Source organism: Cnephaeus nilssonii (assembly GCF_951640355.1).
Source record: "Cnephaeus nilssonii genome assembly, chromosome: 4".
NCBI classification, from domain to species: Eukaryota; Metazoa; Chordata; class Mammalia; order Chiroptera; family Vespertilionidae; genus Cnephaeus; species Cnephaeus nilssonii.
In genome coordinates, this window is record NC_137075.1 from 101,014,729 (window position 1) to 101,035,748 (window position 21,020).

Consider the following 21,020-nt stretch of genomic DNA (forward strand, 5'->3'; position numbering starts at 1 on the left):
ATTTACATATTACCATTTTATTAGGTAGGATTTTAACATTACAAAGGTATAAGCAACTAATCGTACATCAAAATAGTAAAAAATCCATTTTTTTTAATGCTCACCTAAGGATATGTTTGTATTGATTTGAGAGAGAGGGGAAAGGAGAGGGAGAGAGAGAAACATGGATATGAGAGCGAAAACACTGATCCGTTGCCTCCCATACCAGCCCGCAAGGGACTGAACTCACAACCTAGGCATGTGTCCTGCCCAGAAATTGAACCTGCAACCTTTTGATGTACGGGAAGACACTCTGACCAACCGAACCACCCAAACAGGGCAAAATTCTTTTTTAAATCTACTAATGGTAAGAAAAATTTAGAAATCTAGCAAAGTAAGATTGGCCAATGGTTAATGGTTTTTCTAAATTTTTATTTTCTCTGCTTATTTAACACTTGAATTTCCATTTTTGAAACCTGGTATCATTGTAGTTTATAGTCTTTTCCCGAAATGACTTTTATAGCTACATATTAATTAAGTTAAAATTTGTTCTAATTTATGTTGCAAGAAATTGAAGGGTAGATATTGAACCTCAGAAATATCTTACCTAATAATAGACAAACATGTAAATTGACCGTACCTCCGCTGCACCGCCAGCCAATCAGGAGTGATATGCAAATTAATCCAACAAAGATGGCAGTTAATTTGCATACTCAGCCACAGAGTGGCTGGGCAGGACGCAGGCATTCTGCCCCACCCCCGGTCTCTCAGGGCCTCTGGCAGCGTGGGAAGGAGGGGCCGGAGCAGAAAGAGGTGGCTCCGGGGCCTGAGCAGAAAGGGGCTGGGCCGGAGTGGAAAGGCGGTGCTGGCAGCCAGGGAAAGGAAAGCCCATTCTAGCACAAATCTTCGTGCATCGGGCATCTACTACAAAATATAACATAAAACATCTTATTACCGTATTTTCTGGTGTATAAGACGACTGGGCGTATAAGATTTTCCTCGGTTAAAAAGTCGTCTTATACGCTGAAAAATACGGTAGATTGTTGAAAGAGAAATCTACCCTTCCCCCAAAAAAGAGCTTACCAAATACCATATTTTCCAGAGTATAAGACTACTTTTTAACCCAGAAAAATCTTATTCGCCCAGTCGTCTTATACGCCGGAAAAAGCAGTACCTATCAAAGGCCATCAACAACTAATATTTTATAAATCTGTTAAGTCTCTTTCCCCATAAAACAAACAAAACATTAAAGATGAAATTTTCCCCATGTGCTGTCCCATTCTCCCCACACCACAAGGTAACCACTATAGGAAGCTAGCATTTCTTTCCAATCGATATATTATTATACTTTTAGAAAACATATATATCCACTTTATAAACAGTCCCCTATTAACGGACATTTAGTCTATTTCGATTTTTTTTTACCATTATAAATAATTCCAATAAACATCCGAATACTCCTTTTCTTATACACAAATGTCTGTTTCTCTAGGCTACTTTCTGTAAGTAGAAACACTGACTCTTAAGATATACCCATTTTGCTAGTAGCTACAGTGTTTGAAGGTACACTTCCACTCGTAGTGAATCCTTCCTTCAAATACCTTAACATCTCTTGATAGCATCAAACTTTATCATTTTTTAAAAATGGTTTTTATTTTATACTAATGCTAGTAAATACTAGGTTTGCTTCTAGCCTCCCTTCTGGCCTATCCATTTTGTACCGTCCACGGCTGCACCTGCAAGTGCAGGACGGAACAATGACCTCCCCACCTTCACAAAGACAGGCTTTTCACAGCACCGACTGGTAACTGCCTGGGGAATGGAGTGAATCCATGGGTCAGTCTTCGTCTGAGTCCCGGGGACCCATGTACTCGCAGACAGCATCATAGTGAAGCCCCACCAGCTGGTTCTCTCTCCGCAGGTGAACCACGGCCTGGCTCTGCTCTCTGTCCCAGCGCAGCAGGTGGCCCACCCTCCCAGCCTGGGGCCCCAGCACCACCATCACTCGGCGGCCCTGGACCTTGGGGACAAGGGTCTCCAGCATGTCTTCCCTGACGCCTTCCAGGACCTGGCCTTCATCTGTCTGACACATACAAGTATCTGGACTGAAAACGTCTTCAATGGTCATCTTGGTGTTATAATACTTGTGCAGTTTGTCCACGAACCGCACACGCAGGTCCCTGTGCAACCAGTGCTGCTTTCTCCCTCTTGGATGTAAGCTCCTCTTGTCGGCCCGGAAGATGTTTCCTCTTCCTCTCTTCTGCTCCCCGCTGGGTGGGGAGGTCTTCATCCTGGAAGGTCTCCCAGGACAAGGCTGTTCCCCCTGGAGAAGTCTTGCTCACCTGGCTGAGATCCAAGGAGTTATCAAATTCCTGCTGGGAAACAGCCCTTAAAAAGTACTCATTCACAGTGACCAGGCAGTTCCCCACGGCCAAACGAACAACGGCCCGAACACTGTCAGGATCGAGGCCTTCCACCTTACCATAGAGGCCTCGGTGAGGGCCAGAAAGAACCACCACAGCTCCTCCGGGGGCCAGTCCTTGAGGCTGGTCTTCCTTATCTTTCTCGTGTTCCGCATCTGGCCTTAGCAGGCGGAGGGGGCTGGTGAGGGCCAGGGCCTGGAGCTCCATCTGGTTGGTGCCTCGTCCTAACCCTTTAGGCCTCGGTGTGTTGACACGGAGCTTCACCGCTTCACTGAAGGTGCGGCCGATGCCCTGGCCAAGCTCCCAGCCCATGCCCTGCAACATGGCCAGCCCACCGGCCTCCACAGGGACTGCCTCATAACCTGCCTCTCTGGGTACTGTCTTGGCCCAGGGTTTCCTGTCTGCCCCTTCCTCATTGGGTATGCATCCGTTCTGGATCATGGAGATGGGGAGTGTGGGGTCAACACCCTCATGCTCTTTCTCATCCAGAGACTTCTTGGATTCCTCAGTGAGCTCCTTCACAGCCTGGGACAGCACCCCGTCCACCATGGCCTCAGCAGATGGGCCGGGAGCCTGGGTTGGTGGCAGCCTTCCAGGGCCATTTTGAATCAAAGGGATGACGAGTTCCTTGGGGGCTTCTGAGGGATTGACACTCTGCCGTTTCCTTCCTTCCACAATCTTCAAGAAACCCTTCTCTTTGGGAGCCGCACCCCGGCCATCTCCCGGGTCTGCCAGCCGTCTCTGGGTAGCCGTGGGCATGAAGCTGAACGAAACTGGGGCAGGGGAGGGTCCTGCCTGCCAAAAAGCACCCTCTTCAGCATCTCCCATCATGCTCCTCTTCAAACTTTATTATTTCTAATCCGATGGATATAAAGTGATCTAAGCATGGGTTTAATTTGCATTTACTGGGTTACAAGAGTCCAATATGTTTAATCATTCTGATTTCAACACCTTTGATACATGTGACAATTTCCCCACCATAAACTGGGATTCGATTACCATCTACAAAGCAACATCTTCAGTTTTAAAAAATGCTGGACATTTTCCTTAACTGATAGTCATAGATTGGAAAATTCAAGGAACAGAGTCCTCTTCAATATATTCTTACTGAAAAATACTGGATATGGTGTATTCCATCTCCATAGCAATTCACAACTCCTCTCCCCTCCCTTCCCACTGCCACTCTTTAAACCCTCAGCAATTCTCCTGGGAATTACTGCCATGAGCTCCCTAGGGTGGTTGCTCACTGTCCAATGCTGGGCTACAGGGTATCTAAGATACGCAGCTAATGAATTCAGCTTTCAGGACAAAACCCAAATCTCTTAGAGCAGCACATGAGGCTCTGCTAAATGTACTTCTCTCTTCTCAGGGCTCAAGAAACCCACCGCCCACATGAAACCCCTTGTTCCATCAGCTCCAGTATTCCACCTCCCAAATCAGCGCTCTTCCCACGCCTTCCCCATGCTGTTTTCCAGGTGAAAGTCTCCTCCATCCCACCAGCTCCTGCCCATTCCTCAGACTCCACTCAAGCAGCCCTTCTCAGCAAAGTTCGACCGCTTCCCATAGGGTTAATGCTGCCCCCGTAACACTGGAATGGTTCCCCTTTACTGAATAATCCCAGCTCGAAAAGCTTAGTGAGGCTTAATACATGTTTGCTCACGAATGCACCTTACAGTAAAGAAAGCTGGGCTCCTCCACTCACTACATACCACAGGGAAAGTCTCAAATCTGGGGTATTTCTTTCCACCCATAAAAAGAAATACCTGACACCAAGTTCCTTCTTCCAGCCCCCAGATTCTGCAATTCTCACCGTGGAGCCCGCGTAGGAGGTATAACCTCAGTTCTGTTAGGGAACCAGGTCCAGCTAACTTTCCTTTCCGTGGTTGATGTGAATCTCCCTGCAGTTCCCACCAGGTCAGGCCTCAGAGATCGAGAGCTTCCCGGACTCCTCAGAAGGGATGTTTCTGTAAGCTCTGGGCATGTCTGTTGTCCTCGACACCCTTCCCCTTAGGCTACAGAGAACTGGCTGGGAAAGGGTGCAATCCTCCACCTTAAAAGCACCAACAGCGTGAATTGTCCCTGGATCGTAGAGGTCGGAACCGAGCCCAGACCCTGCCCAGCCTTCGCGGAACCTCAGCAAATGCCCTCTCCTCTTTCCGACCCGGTCCCTCCCGGCTCTAGGAGGTGACGCCTGGGCTTCCAGGCAGAGCACGCGCACCAGAGAGCCCACCACGCCCACCGCACCCTGCAACCCCACCCCCACAGGATGGCGGGCTCAGAGCTCGCGGGGTTTTCCCCAGGGATTCGTCCTTTCCAGAAATTCTCCTTCGCAGGGGGAGAAACGATTACTCTGAAAGGGCCGGGGGAAGGGGGGGCTGAGAATTCCAGCCGTGAGGCCAGGAGCCTCGGCAGACTCGCGGCCCTGGCCCCGGAAGTTACCTGCGGCGGCAGACCGCAGCGGCGATGGCGGTAGCAACAGCAAGACCGTGGGAACCTCTCGCAGTGCGCAGTCTCAGACGAGCAACCTCCTGCTGTTCGCCTTGCAGTGATTGCAGTGCTGTGCACTCCGTATCCCTTTTAAGGGCCGGCTGCGCCACGCTGATAGGTGAAACTTCGGGGCGGGGCTTCAGGGAAAGCCAATGGGAGGTGGGGACAAGGCCGGTGAGCTAGGGTGACGGGACTACAAATCCCAGCATGCACCGGGCTTAAGTACCCAGAGGCCCAGGAGATAGTGGAGGTGAGTGCCAGTTAAGCTAGGATCTAAAGTCCAGGGGTTTGGGGGAACCAGAGGCTTAGTGATTCCAGAAATGTCCTTCAAAGGATCTAAACTAGCACGCAGAGCATTTTAACCCGTTCCTCTTCTCTTCCCACAAAGGAAAGATGCTCTGGCCCAACATTAATGCTTTGTTTTCTTTCACTATAGTGCCCTTGTCCCAACCCGCTTCCTGTAAAAACCTCCCATTTTGTACAACTCCTCAGGGAGCCCTTCTAGTTGCTGGATGGGATGTTTCTCCATTCATGAATTGCTTAAAAAAGCCTACTAGATCTTTACATCTAATCTGCTATACGTTAATTGCAGTACTTGTTTAAAAACAACTCCAATTTTCTTGTGGTGAAGACAATTGACTAAGGACCCTCAGGGCTTAGGCTAATACCCAACACTTACCGTGCACTCAGTCAATAGCTGACACTTGGCTGGAGCCTGTTCTTAGTTGTTTCTTTTTGTGTACTAATTCATTTGATCTCTACAACAATCCTAAAGAGACAAGCTAGTATTCCAGGACAAGCGAAAGAGGGAAATAGACAGTTAAAGATCAGTTTGCAACTATCTAGTAAATCCTATCTTCCCTAAACCAAGGACGCTTAAAGAGTAAATGGTTTGGCCATGTCGGGTAGGCTCAGTTCGTTGGAGTATCTTCCGGTGCACCCGGAAGGTCCATTCCTGGTTAAGGCACATACCCAGGTTGCAGGTGGGATCCCCAGTCGGGGGTGTGTAAGAGAGGTAACCGAGCAATGTTTGTCTCTCACATTGACGTTTCTCTCGCTTTCTCTCTCTCTCTCTCTCTCTCTCTCTCTCTCTCTCTCTCTCTCTCAAATCAATAGAAACATATCCTCAGGTGAAAATTAAAAAAAAAAAAAAAAGAGTAAATGGTTTGCACTTCTCCCTAACCAGAGGGTAAATAGCTTAAATCGCCCTACTCAGGGAGACAGATAGCAGAAATCCAATTAATGCCATTTGCCAGCCACGCCCAAGGACAGAGGAACTTAAGAGAATAAATCTCATTGTGGTATATCAGCATAAAGGTGACATATTCTATTGAGATCCTCCCCTAAGACCTACCCTAAATGCCTAGCCTTTGAAACCCCTTAAAATGAAGGTTTCAGGGTATGCTCTCCCTGGAGCATGCCCGAACCTTCCCCCACCCCCTCTCCTTCCCCAAAGGCATGCATCTCCTAAACTCTAAGGGACCCCATGAGGCTTGCAACCAGGACAGCAATAGGCAACTTGCAGTTCATCACACGAAAATTCCCTGGACCTGTCGCAAAGGCTCTCAGAGGGAAGGCAGGGAAGAGTGTGCAGGTGGGAAGAGATCAACCAATGAACGTGTATGCATATATGCATAACCCATGGACACAAACAATAGGGTGGGGAAGGCCTGAGGTCAGAGGCGGGAGCCGGCAGGGAGAAGTCAATGGGGGGAAAAGGGAGATATATATAATACTTTCAACAATAAAGATTAAAAATAAAATAAAATATTATTTTATATTTCTAAAAATTAGACAGCAACAGTACTTGGGGAAAGTGTGAAAAAAATAGGTATGGTTTCTCAACCTCAGCAATCCTGACATTTGGGCCTGGTAATTCTTTGTTGTGTGTGAAAGGATGTCTCCACAGTGTGGACGAAAGGGGCCACATGCTGACCTGACGAGCTCAGGGGAGGCCTGCATGGTGGGCTTGCAAACTCAGAGACCTAAAGCAACCACAAAGGATGGTCTGAAATTAAACTTTAACTAAACGCAGTTATGGTGGGCAGCTACATCCTAGGCTGGTATCTTCACCGACAAGGTCAACCTTTCCCTTAACTGAGCCTGTCTTTTTGCATCTATGATAGCATACCCTTGAAGTGTCTGGGTAACTTGTAACTTCCCTTTTTCTGGACCCCTTGGAGCACAACCTAATGGGCCTGGGCTCCAGGACAGATACCACAAATTCCTTCATTGTTATGTTAATTGTTCCTGCACCCACCTAAGTATGTATCTATCATTTTACTTTTTATCCAATCCCAGGGGTTTTCCTGCATTGCTTTCTCCCGCCTCTCTAGTCTATCACCAATGGATTTCATATAACCCACCTATGTCCCTTTCCTTTGATTGCAATGTATAAATACAGATGTAACCCGCCATTCTCAGGAGCATTATCTCAATTCATTGAGGTTCTGCTTCCCGGCATATGTCGACAGTTTGGCTCAAATAAACTCACAAAAATTCTTTACAGGTTTCAGTGGGTCTTTTTCCTTAACAACAGATTGATCGGCACCTGGGCAGGGGTCATTAGTCATCGAAGCTGGTCCTGATGTCAACCTGGCCTTGTTGCTTTTCTGGGCCTGGAGCTGAAACACAACTCAGGCCTAGATACTATCTCTAGGGCTTGCAGTGCTTAAGGGAGTGGTTGTGCAAGGGCTTATATGGGGGTCCTATGAGGCTATTCTCTGGCCCCCTTATTGCTCCCTTAAGGGGGTATAAATCACATGAATAATGATATGCTAGCAGATGAAAGGTCAGGGGAGGGTCCGAGCCCCATGATAAGTGACATAAAAGGTCAGGGGTCTGAACCGCATGATCACCCATATGCTAGGGGAGGAAAGGTCACCCTGGGGGTGAGGTCCCACCCTACAGTTTCCCACTGCTAGGCACCCAGGGCTTTTTGCCCTGGTGACCTTCTGTACCTGGCCTATCATTCAGGCTCTGCTTATGCCTGTCTATCTGCCTACTACAACTTCACCTCTCTGTGCTTCATAGTGCTACCAGAAAGGGGGCCTGACCATTGAGTTTCATCGAAAGGTTGATGGAACTTGGGGACTCAAAAAAGGCTGAGTCACATATGTTATCGCCTGCTGGAATGGCTGAAAGGCATTCCCCCAAACCTGAAAAGGATGCATTAAATTGATTGTTTGCTGCCAGAAAGCTCAGGGCATCTTAATCTACATGTTATTGCCTCCTGTTGGCCAAACACCTGAACAGCCATAGGCTATTCCCCAATCTGACAATGGACTCTGTAGACTAACCCTGGCCTTTGAAGTGTATATCTCCACCTTGCCTTAGGACAAATTGTGTTAATAAAAAGCAAGGGGTCCTGAGACAAGGAGAACTTGGTCTTCTTCAGCCAAGCTCCTCTGCACCCCCATATGCCTTTCAAAATGATGTTTCATCTCTGGACTCTTTATTAATTTACGCAGAGCCCCTTCTCCAGATTCCCAAACCCTTCTAGATGCCAGAATAAGACCCACCAGCATTACTTGACCAGAAACTTCAAGGCTGGTTAATTCAAATTATGTTTTTGGAAGAAGTTTAAATTCCAGTTAGATCGGGTATTAAGTCTATGCTTGGTATCCTGGGCTTTTAACCTGAGTGCCACTCATTTGGGCCTGTGTTTTTCTCTCGTGTGTGTGTGTGTGTGTGTGTGTGTGTGCGTATGTGTGTTTTTCTCTTAAGACTTAGAACAGTGGTTCTCAACCTTTTTAATGCTGCGACCCTTTAATACAGTTCCTCATGTTGTGGTGACCCCCAACCATAAAATTATTTTCATTGCTACTTCATAACTGTAATTTTGCTACTGTTAGGCGACCCTGCTAGTGATTCTCAACTTAAGACCATCGGAAAACACAGATATTTACAATACGATTCATTAACAGTAGCAAAATTACAATTATGAAGTAGCAATGAAAATAATTTTATGGTTGGGGGTCACCACAACATGAGGAACTGTATTAAAGGGTTGCAGCATTAAAAAGGTTGAGAACCACTGACTTAGAAGCTTACATGTATAGAGAAATATGCACAAATTACAAATGTACAAGCTGTAGCTCAATAAATTCTCACAGAGAGAACACACCCAGGTTACCAGCACCCAGATAAAATAAACAAAACTGGGCCTGGCCACCTGGCCAGCACCCCAGAAGCTTCCTGTAGGCCTCCTGCAGATTTTTTTTTAATGTCTCATAATAAAATAAATAAATAAATAAAATGTCTCATAACCTCCCTTCCCCTAGACATTTAATGATGCTGTTCCCTCTGGCCTCCAGCACCTTTGTTTTTATTCTGACCAAGCACTACTTGTTCTTTTTTCTCTTTTTAATTGTTTTTTATTGTAGTAAAATATATCTAACCTGAAATTTGCCATTTTAACCATTTTGATGTGGATAGTTCAAGTGACATTAATTGCATTCACATTCTTGTGCGACCATCACCACTATCTATTTCCCAAACTTTTCATGATGGCTTCCAGCTCAAAAAGCATTCCATTCTTCCCAGAATAAAATCCTACCCAGCTTATGGCACCCGACTCCTGCCCATGCCCATCCCCATCACCTCATTTCCTGCCACATGACTCACTCCACTCCAGCCAACGGCATCCTGGCCTTGGCACGTGCAGTTTCCTCTTCCTGGAATGCCCTCTCCTTTCCAGTCACGCAGCTGGCTCCTGGCCACAGGACTCTCCTCCTCAGAGAACACAGGATAGCACCCATCCCCATCACACTCTCGCCTTTCCCTTGCTTTACTATCTCACTTTATACACTGTTTGTTCACAATTCCTCAAAGTCACTGTTTTGTTTTTATTTTTTATTTTTTTTATTTTAAATATATTTTATTGATTTTTACAGAGAGGAAGAGAGAGGGATAGAGAGTTAGAAACATCAATGAGAGAGAATCATCAATCAGCTGCCTCCTGCACACCCCCTACTGGGGATGTGCCCGCAACCAAGGTACATGCCCTTGACCGGAATCAAACCTGGGACCTTTCAGTCCGCAGGCCGACACTCCATCCACTGAGCCAAACCGGTTTTGGCGACTGTTTTGTTTTTAAATGATCAGGGTGACCTTTCCTCCCTAGAGGTAACATTTAGGCCTCAGTTGTATTTCAGCTCCAGGCCCAGAAAAGCAACAGAACCAGCCACGCTGACCTCAGGACCAGCTGCATTGGATAATGACCCCCTGCCCTGGTGCCGGCCAGTAATCCAGTGAAGACGCTGACCCTGAAAGGACACATCTGAGAAACCGCTGAATATTCTATTAACATCTTCCCCTAGGACCTCACGGAAAATCTCCACCCTTAAAACCCTTAGGATAGAAGATCCAGTGCGCTCTTCCGGTCCTTTCCCTTCCTCTTCCCTTTCACCTTCCCCCCTCCCACTTCCCTTCCCTCTTCCTCCTTCCCTTACCCTTCTCCCTTCCCTTCTCATCCCCTTCCCAGCCACCAGGCACTTCACCTTCCTCACTTCCAAGCTCCAAGGGTCCTTCCTTTACCTCCATAATTGTTTCCTAAACCCACTTGTTCTACAAATTACTTCTTCTACTTCTGTGATGTTACAAATAAATGTTCGTTCTCTTACAGTTTGAGGCTTGGCTCTGAATTCTTTCCTAGCCAGAACTCAAGTACCCAGGTGCTAAACCCAGGTCCAGTCTGACCACACTGGTCTGACACCTGGTGCTGTTCCCACTGCCTACAACACATCCATTGTTTTTTATGGCTTCTGAACAATGAACAATGTTTCAAAGTATTTTTAATTGAATTTATTGGGGTTACATTGGTTAATAAAATTATGTTGGTTTAATATATCATCTGTATATTACATTGTGTTCACCACCCCAAGTCATGTCTCTTTAACATCACTCCCCCTCTTACCCTCTTCTGCCTCCCCCATTTCCCTCTGGTAATGACCTTATTGTTGTCTGTCTACGTGGTTTATTTGTTTATTTGTTTTTTGGAGTGCTGTTTGTGTGTGTAGTGTTTTTTTTTTCCCCTTAATCCTTTCACCTTTTTCACCAGCCACTTATCACCTCCCCTCTGGCAGCTATGAGTCTGTTTCTGTTTTATTTGTTCATTTATATCGTTCTATAGCTTCCACATATAAGTGAAGTCATATGGTATTTGTCTTTCTCTGACTGGCTTATTTCCCTTAGCATAATGCTCTCCAGGTCCATCCATGCTGTCAAAAAAGGTAAGACTTCCTTCTTTTTTACAGCGGAGTAGTATTCCATTGTGTAGATATACCATAGCTGCTTTATCCACTCATCTGCTGATGGGCACTTGGGCTGCCACCAAATCTTGACTATTGTAAGTAAGGCTGCAATGAACACAAGGGTGCATATATTCTTCCGAATTAGTGTTTCAGATTTCTTCGGGTAAATTAAAAATGAAGTGGATTTGCTGGGTCATAAGGCAGTTCCATTTTTAATTTGTTGAGGTAACTCCATACTGCTTTCCACAGTGGCTGCACCAGTCTGCATTCCCACCAGCAGTGCACAGGGTTCCCTTTTCTCCACATCCTCACCAGCACTTGTTGTTTGTTGATTTATTGATAATAGCCATTCTGACAGGTGTGAGGTGATATCTCATTGTGGTTTTAATTTGTATTTCTCTGGTGATTAGTGATGTTGAGTATCTTTTCATAGGTCAACTGTCCATAGGTCTATTGGCTATATATCCTCTTTGAGAGACAGAGAGAGAGAGAAACATCAATTTGTGGTTCCATTTATCTATGCATTCATTGGTTGATTCATTTAAAAAAAAAAAAATTTTTATTTATTTCAGGAAGGGAGAGAGATAGAAACATCAATGATGAGAGAGAATCATTGATCGGCTGACTACTGCACGTCCCACACTGGGGATTGAGCCCGCAACTTTGGTGTATTGGGATGATGCTCTAACCAACTGAGCTACCTATCCAAGGCTATTTACATATGTGTGTGTGTGTATGTGTGTGTGTGTGTGTGTGTGTGTGTAAATATATACACACATATATTTTTTTAAATTTTTTATTGATTTCAGAGAGGAAGGGAGAGGAAGAGAGAGATAGAAACATCAATGATGAGAATCATTGATTGCCTGCCTCCTGCATACCCCCTACTGGGGATTAAGCCTGCAACCTGGGCATGTGCCCTGACAGGGAATCGAACTATGACCTCCGGGTTCATAGGTCAACACTCAACCACTGAGCCATTGTGGCCAGGCTATTTATTTTTATTTACTTTTTTTTAATAGACTATATATTTTTTAAAATATATTTTATTAATTTTTTACAGAGAGAAAGGGAGAGGGATAGAGAGTTAGAAACATCGATGAGAGAGAAACATCAATCAGTTGCCTCCAGCACACCCTCTACTGGGGATGTGCCTGCAACCAAGGTACATGCCCTTGACCAGAATCGAACCCAGGACCTTTCAGTCCGCAGGCCGACGCTCTATCCACTGAGCCAAACTGGTTTCGGCGTTATTCTACATCTTTACCAGCATCTGGCGTCATAAGTGTTTGGGATTTTGACCATTCTAATAGGTATGTAGTGGTCTCGTTATTTTAATTTGCCATTACCTAATGGCATACGATGTTGGATATCTTCTTATATGCTTACTTGCCATCTCTGTATCTTCTTGAATGAGGTGTCTGTTCAGGTCTTTTGCCCATTTAAAAGAAATTAATCCTCACCTGAGGATATGTTTTTATTGATTTGAGAGAGAGAGAGAGAGAGAGAGAGAGAGAGAGAGAGAGAGAGAAAGAAACACATCGATGTGAAGTGATGTGAGAGAGAAACATTGATCGGTTGCCTCCCCTATGCTCCTGGGCTGGGGATCAAACCCACAACGTATGTATGTGCCCTGTACTTTATTATTTTTTGGTTTTAAGGATTCTCTGTATATTTTGGATAATAATTTTTTATCAGATCTGTCTTTTGCAAATATTTTTTCCCAGTCTGTGGCATGTCTTCACATTCTCTCGATTTATTTATATTTTTAAAAAGTGTTTTACTCAACATGGATGAATCTTGAAAACATTATGATAAGTGAAAGGAGTTATTACAAAGGTCATATTTGTATCATTCCATTTACGTAAAATGTCCATTAGGAAAATTCATAAGAAAGTGGATTAGTGGTTGCCAGAGACTGAGACAGAATGACTGCTAACAGATACAGAGTTTCTTTCTTTCTTTTTTTTTTTTTTTTTTGGGGGGGGGGGGCAGTGCGGCAAGGGGTGGTGGTGGTGATGAAAATATCCTAAAATTACATAGTGGTGATGGGTGCACAACTATGAATATACTAAAAACCACGCAACTGTACACTTCAAAACAGTGAATTTTATGTTATATGAATTATATTTCAATAAAGTTATTTTTGTACTAAAGAGCTAAGAAGTATAAAAATTTAGTTGAATATTTTCTATGGACATTTTAAATAAAAAGTTGGGTTTAGGAACAGAACATGACTTCCATCCTATCTAATAAAAGAGTAATATGCAAATTGACTGTCACTCCAACACACAAGATGGCCACCCCCATGTGGACACAAGATGGCCACCACAAGATGGCTGGCAGGGGAGGGCAGTTGTGGGCGATCAGGCCAGCAGGGGAGGGCAGTTGGGAGGGACCAGGCTTGCAAGTGAGGGCAGTTGGGGGCGATCAGGCCTGAAGGGGAGGGCAGTTAGGGGTGACCGAGCTGGCAGAGGAGGGCAGTTGAGGACAACCAGACCTGTAGGGGAGGACAGTTGCGGGGGACCCAGGCCTGCAGGGGAGGGCACTTGGGGGGACCAAGCCTGCAGGGGAAGGAAGTTGGGGGAGAGGGTCCAGGCCTGCAGGGGAGGGCAGTTGGGGGTGACCAGGCCTGCAGGGGAGGACAGTTAGGGGCGACCAGGCTGGCAAGGGAGGGCAGTTAGGGGTGACCAGGCCAGCAGGGGAGGGCAATTGGGGGCAACCAGGTCTGCAGGGGAGGGCAGTTAGGGGTGACCAGGTCAGTAGGTGAGGGCAGTTAGGGGCAATCGGGCCAGCAGGGGAGCAGTTAGGCGTCGATCAAGCTGGCAGGGGAGTGATCAGGGGGTGATCAGGCTGGCAGGCAGAAGCAGCTAGGGGCAATCAGGAAGGCAGGCAGGCGAGCGGTTGGGAGCCAGCAATACTGTATTGTGAGAGGGATGTCCCAGATTGGAGAGGGTGCAGGCTGGGCTGAGGGACAAACACACATCCCATGCACAAATTTCGTCCACCGGGCCTCTAGTATTTAGATAACTTCATTATCATTCTCCCTTTTAACTCAAAAGCTGCCTTCAGTTGCTTTTGGATCAAGACTGGGTGTAAATAAGTAAAGACAGGCATCACTAATTAATCTTTGCATTCCCCAAGTTCCTTGACCCTTGGGGGACAAGGCATTTTAACATGGTGTATCTCCAGCAACAAGAGTGAAACCGAGGCCCTAGCCAGTTTGGCTCAGTGGATAGAGTGTCGGCCTATAGACTGAAGGGTCCATGGTTTGATTTCAGCTAAGGGCATATGCTTGATCCCCTGTGTAGGGTGTGCAGGAGGCAGCCAATCAATGATTCTCTCTCATCATTGATGTTTCTATCTCTCTCTCCCTCTCCCTTCCCCTCTGAAATCAATAAAGATATATTTTTTTAAAAAAAAGAGTGAAACCGAGAATGCGACGTTGGAGTCCAGCCCCAGGGTTACAAATCACATGTCCTGTTGCTGCGTCTTAGGGAAGAACCCTTAGTTACCAACACAGTCAACATCTTTTCCTTTAGGCCAGTAAGCACTTCTTAGTCACTTGACAGATACACTTCATAGTCTTTGACTGTCATGTGAAGGTGTGGGCGGGTCAAAGTCAGTGACTTACCCAGATTAACTCAGCTCAGTGGAACCAAGCATTTCCCTAGAACTGTGTTGGGAGTGAAGCTTCTTAATATTTTTAAAAATATTTTTTTTATTTATTTCAGAGAAGGGGAGAGGGAGAGAGAGAGAGAGAGCATCAAAGATGAGAGAGAATCTTTGATTGGCTGCTTCCTGCATGGCCCCAACTGGGGATGAGTCCACAGCAGTTTGTTAGGTAGGTTTAGATTTCAAAGGACCAGGCCATTCATATGCAAAAGCCTCTGAGCACAGCTTGGATGGGGAGGAGTCTCAGGGCGGAGCAAACAGCAATGGCTTCCTGTCAGCTCTGCCCTAAGAGGCCCCTGGGTCTCAGGATCCCTTGGTAGTCCCTGCAAGCACCTCTGAGAGAAAGCCGCCCTCGAGTTCCGCCTGCTGCCAGATAGTCAACCACTGAGTCATGCAGGCCAGGCAAAGCCTCTTAACATTTTGACCTGCCCAGAATGTCATACCTTAGTGTGCACAGATAGGTAGATAAAGAGTTCTTACTAGTAGATGCCTGGAATCAAAAGGCACCTTGGAGGCAGCAGTGAGAATGGAAACAGAATGAACTATCCAGATCCTCCACCTTTTCTCATCTTGAAAACGAGAGGGTTGAACTCATTGATCCCTAAGACCTCTTCCCAGTTGAACAAATCAGCTGGTCTATGGCTTCCCAAACTCTTGAACTTCACAGATCAGTACAGTTTTCACAAATTTTCAAGAACTGGCACAGGATGTTTGCTTTTTACTCACCAGAGAAGAATGATTTATTATTTTTTAAAAATTTTAAAAAATCTTTATTGTTCAGATTATTACAGTTGTTCCTCTTTTTTCCCCCCATAGCTCCCCTCTACCCAGTTCCCACCACCCCCCATGCCCTTACCCCCCCCGCCCCCCGCAACTGTCCTCATCCAAAGGTGTATGATTGTTGTCCAGTCTCTTCCCGCACCCACACACTCCTTTCCCCTCAAGGATTATCAGTCCACTTACTTTCTATACCCCTGATTCTATTATATTCACCAGATTATTCTGTTCATCAGAGTAATCTTGGTTGTAGGTTCTTTCTATTCATCACTTTGAATATTTCTTGCCACTCCCTTCTGGCCTGCATAGTTTCTGTTGAGAAATCAGCTGACAATCATATGGGTGCTCCCTTGTAGGTAACTAGCTGTTTTTCTCTTGCTGCTTTTAATATTCTCTCTTTGTCTTTTGCTCTTGGCATTTTAATTATGATGTGTCTTGGTGTGGTCCTCTTTGGATTCCTTTTGTTTGGGGTTCTCTGCGCTTTTTGGACTTGTAAGTCTATTTCTTTCACCAGGTGGGGGAAGTTTTCTGTCATTATTTCTTCAAATAGGTTTTCAGTATCTTGCTCTCTTTTCTTCTGGCACCCCCATAATTCAGATGTTGGTATGCTTGAAGTTGTCCCAGAGGCTCCTTACACTATCTTCAACTTTTTTGATTCCTTTTTATTTTTGCTTTTGCAGTTGGGTGTTTTTTGCTTCTTTGTATTTCAAATCTTTGACTTGATTCTTGGGATCCTCTAGTCTGCTGTTGGATCTCTGTATATTATTTTTTATTTCAGTCAGTGTATGCTTGATTTCTAGTTGATCCTTTTTCATATCCTCGAGGGTCTCACTAAATTTATCGGCCTTTTCTAGAAAATTCTTGAAAAACCTTATAACCGTGCTTTTGAACTCTATATCCAGTCATTTGCTTTCCTCCATTTCTTTCATTTGTGACCTGTTTCTTTGTCTCCACATTTTGGCTGCTTCCCTGAGTTGATAGAGTGGCTTTGTGTGCTAGGTGTCCTATAGGGCCCAGTGGCTCGGCCTCCCCAGTTACTTGAGGTGGACACTCTTGGTGCACCCCTTTGTGGGCTGTATGCACAATCTTGTTGTAGTTAAGCTTTGATTGTTGTTGGTATCACTGGGAGGAATTGGCCTCCAGGCCAATTGGCTGTGAGGATCAGCTGTGTCTACAATGGGAGAACTTCTGTGCTGGAGACACTCTTACGAGGCAAGACTTCCTTTAGTGGGGCTTTGGTGCTCACTGAGTCTGCCCCCTGAGTGTGTCCCTTATGGATCTGAGGAGTTGTAATCTGGATGGTCCTACTCTGACCCCTAGGTACCCTGCCTCTTGGATCTCCAAGGAGGTGCAAAGTCAGCCACTACCTGAGGCCACCCAGCAGGAGCTACAGAGAGATCTTCAGATTCCTCTTCTTTGTTTGGGTTTTGGAGGTGCCCAGATGAGGCCCAGCTGTGAAGCAATGCAAGCTGCTTGGGGCCTTGGGCCTTCTTTTGGATGTTCTGGGTCTTTCTGACTCAGCTGCAGTTTGTTAGGTAAGTTTAGATTTCAAAGGGCCAGGCCATTCATATGCAAAAGCCTCTGCGCTCAGCTTGGATGGGGCGGAGTCTCAGGGCAGAGCAAACAGCAATGGCTTCCCATCAGCTCTGCCCTAGGAGGCCCCCGGGTCTCAGTGTCCCTTGGTAGTCCCTGCAAGCACCTCTGAGAGAAAGCTGCCCTTGAGTTCCGCCCGCTGCCAGACAGTTCAGTTTCTCCCCATATGAGTCTGGGTCCCCAGAGTCTTGCCCGGAACTGGAGCTCAGAGCAGTCAGGAGCTTGTGTCTCCCTGTGGATTGAAAAAGCCAGTCGCGTACTCAGTTGCCAGCCCTCTCCGTGTGCGCACCTCTGTGCCTCTGGACTTTATTTCCGCAGCTCCTCTGAGTCTCAGTGTGCTTTTCCTCTTCCCTTCTAGTTGTAGAATTTCCACTCAGCAGCCTTCCTGTGGTTCTGGATGATGTCCGTTTTGTCTTTTAATTGTAGTTTTGAAGTGGTTGTGTGTGGCAGCAAGTTCAGATGTTTACCTATGTCACCATCTCTCAAGAATGATTTTTTTTTTAAATTACTATTGCTGCCTTTTTCTGTTACTTGATTTCCAGAAGAAAAGGACATATTAACTGAAAAAAAAAATAGTAGTAAGTAACTATTCTCAGAATAAAAGATGGCCCTTGTTAAGGAAAGGGGTAGCAACTTTACTTCAACATAGTGTGCAATGGTTCTTTCTCATTTAAAAAAAAAACCAAAATAGCTTTATTGAGATGCAATCTATTTAGCATACAATTCATTCATTTGAAGTATACAATTCAATAATTTATAGTAAGTGTACAGAGTTGAGCAACCATCCCCACAATCTAATCTTAGAACATTTCCACCAATCCCAAAAGATCTCTTATACCCACTTGCTATCACTATTGGTTCCCACCCATTCGGTCCAGGCAACCACAAATCTACTTTTCATCTCTATAGATCAGCTTTTCCTGGACATTTCATATATATAATCACGCATCATGGGCCTTTTGTGTCTGGCTTCTTTCATTTAACATATTTTCAAGGTTATCCATGTTGTAGCATGTATCAGTACTTCATTCTTTTTTATGGCTCAGTAATATTTTATTGTTAGAATGTACCACACTTTATTTATTCATTGTTGAAGCAGGTAATCAAGAGCACATGATGACTATCAGTTGACCCTCAAGCTGGACCTGGGCAATTGAAGCTTCCTCACCCTCTCCCTGTCCTTAAGACCAGATTTCCCCTGGAGCTCAAGCTAAAGATTTCAAGAAAGTCCCCTACCTGGAGAACTATCTTCAAGAAAAGGGCTTTGCCCAAGTGCCTACTGAGGAAAACCCTGGCGCTCCAACAAAATGCTCTTGAAGGATCTGGTTCCCTCCATCAGATTTTGCTCAGTAACCACTGCTTAGTACATTAACAACCTCCACTATGTGTTTTTATTCAGTCCCTCCAAACATTGTAAGCACTTCGCAAATGTTGGCTGAATACCAAATGAATGCATGAGAGTTGACCAGAGACCCTCTTGTTCCAACTTCTAGTAACCTTCTTTCTAGATTTAATGAAGTCCCTTTCTGACTATGGATGCAGAATTTTAGAGCTGGAATAACTTTGCAAATAAAGAAATCGAGATACTGAAGGAAACATGACTTGTGACATTCAACCTTTAGTACAAGGTTGAATCAGACAGCAAGTTAGCCACCAAGCAGGACTTGAATACAGCTCATCTGATTTCCAGCCCCAAGGCATCTGTAGATGTTGCTACAGGTGAAAGAATCTAAGACTTTGGGCTGAGTCTGGCTGATCTCACCTCATACCCTGAAAATCACTTGTCGAATCATTTTCTTATACTTTCTCTTCCAAATAAAACTTATTTTTCAATTTCGGGTTCAGTAAATCAAAGACATACTATCAGTATTATCCCTTGTCACATCTTCTATCTTCAGCCCTCAATGAGCATGAAAATATGTTGCCAAAAGCCACTATTCTCTTTGGCTGATATCCCGTAACCCATGACTTCCCCAAACCAAAGCTGAATTGCATAGTAAAGCTGGATTGTGACGTTCAGGAAAACACATGGACATTAATGTCATTTCAGAAGAAAAATAGTTAACACGAGAAAGAGTTCCTCTTTTTCATTCTTTCTCTACAACACGCACTTGGTTAAAAGTGAGACTGCTGACTTAGGAAATAAAAGAATCAAAACAGGAAGCAATAAATTGGCTAACGAAGCATTCTCTCTATAGAAAGGCCTAATATGCAAAGCGTCCCCTTGGGAGTTAGACCTACTGGAAGTTCGATCGTTCTCAATAACATGTGCTGACCACCGGGGGCGGCGAGGAATGAAGGAAGGCTCCAGCTGGCAGCCGGCAGCTGCTAGGGACCCTACCTGTGCATGAATTTCGTGCACTGGGTCTCTACTTGTATTCAATAAAAGGCTCCCAAACAGCATAATGCTTTCATACAGGAGGCCCTGAATCAATGGAAAGTTATGCAGAGTGTATGAATGAATCTAATACTCATCCTTTTAAGTTTGTACTATTAAACTTTCAGGGCCTCTTATCTTCCTGTATATCATTCAAGGAAGTCTTCTTCATACTATTCCTACCCTTGAACAAATGCTTTTATGTTATTTAAAAAAATCCTTTACCTGAGTCCCCTTAAATATCTCTTATTTCAGGCACTGTGGCAGTATTTGGATCATTTGCCAATTTCTTAAATGTTTCTTTTTTCTTTTTCTTGTTTTATTACATTGGTTGAGACTTTTAGTACAAGGTTGAATAGCAGTAGGTATTCTTGCTTTTTTTAGATATAATTTACATTAAAATTATGAAATATTTCTTTTTTGTTACATTATGAAATATCTTAAACATAAGACTATAGAATAACAAATGCCCATATACTCACCATCCAGCTTTATCATATTTGTTTCTGACCTTTAAAAAAACAATTTATATATTGCCCTAGCCAGTTTGGCTCAGTGAACAAAGCATCAGCCTGCAGACTGAAGGGTCCCAGGTTGGATTCTGGTCAAGGGCACATGCCTGGGTTGTGGGCTTGATCCCCAGTAGGGGGCGTGCAGGAGGCACCCGATCAATGATTCTCTCTCATCATTGGTGTTTCTATCTCTCTCTGAAATAAATAAAAATATATATTTAAAATAAACAAACAAACAAAAAAAGCAACTTATATATGAAGGCTCCTCTGACCCTGCATCCTCCACTCAGAAGTAACCACTGTTATAAATTAATGTTTATTATTACTATAAATCTTTATATTCTCAATATGCAATTATACATCTATAAAAATTACATGGTACAATGAAAAGAATGAAAGACATTTTCACTTATTACTAAGTGAAAAAAGCCAATTTGAAAAGGCTGGATGCTGTAGGATTCCAACTATGTAACATTCTGGAAAAGGCAAAACTCTCAGTGTTTCCCTTAAAAAATAATAATAAAATATTTTTTAAATGTTATTTTATTTTTCCATCACTATTTATCCCCTCTATGCCCACTTACATCTCTACTCATGTAAAAATTAAGTATTTTTAAATTACATAATATGGTTTTACAGGTGTAAATTTTTAAAATAAATGTTATTATTCCATATAGATACTTATGCAAGAGTAAGCCCTAGGCAAACTATGGACTTTGGGTGACTATTTTTCCTTTCAAATTATTTTTGATAAAAGTTATTATGTTAGCTTTCAGCTAATTCTGTCCAACGAGGCAATTGGTCACCAAATACTCTTTCCAGCATCAGGAAAAAGGTGAACTTGGGTTGGGACCAGCAGTTGCTCCACTATGGCTGAGCAGGAAAACTGCCACCTCTATCACATCATATTTTTTGTTTTAACTTTTTAAAAATATATATTTTA

At 44.4% G+C, this 21,020-nt stretch overlaps 2 protein-coding genes across 3 annotated transcripts in view; both read right to left on the reverse strand.

Annotated features, from left to right (window-relative positions):
- The window catches only part of LGMN (legumain), a 36,665-nt gene extending 31,699 nt beyond the window's left edge, over positions 1–4,966 (reverse strand). The window contains exon 1 of one of the 2 annotated variants that reach the window (XM_079769891.1): positions 4,842–4,966. The gene's annotated coding sequence lies outside the window, so the exon portion shown is untranslated. Of the gene's footprint in view, positions 1–4,212; positions 4,532–4,841 lie in introns of those variants that run through there. The other variant, XM_079769892.1, reaches the window with a different exon arrangement.
- Positions 1,146–4,206, reverse strand: LOC307098806 (G-patch domain and KOW motifs-containing protein-like). Its single transcript, XM_079769890.1, is given in 2 exon segments — positions 1,146–2,177; positions 2,179–4,206. Coding segments are annotated over 2 exon segments (1,416 nt in total). The 5' UTR covers positions 3,234–4,206; the 3' UTR covers positions 1,146–1,816.
- Positions 4,967–21,020: the final 16,054 nt, after the last annotated feature.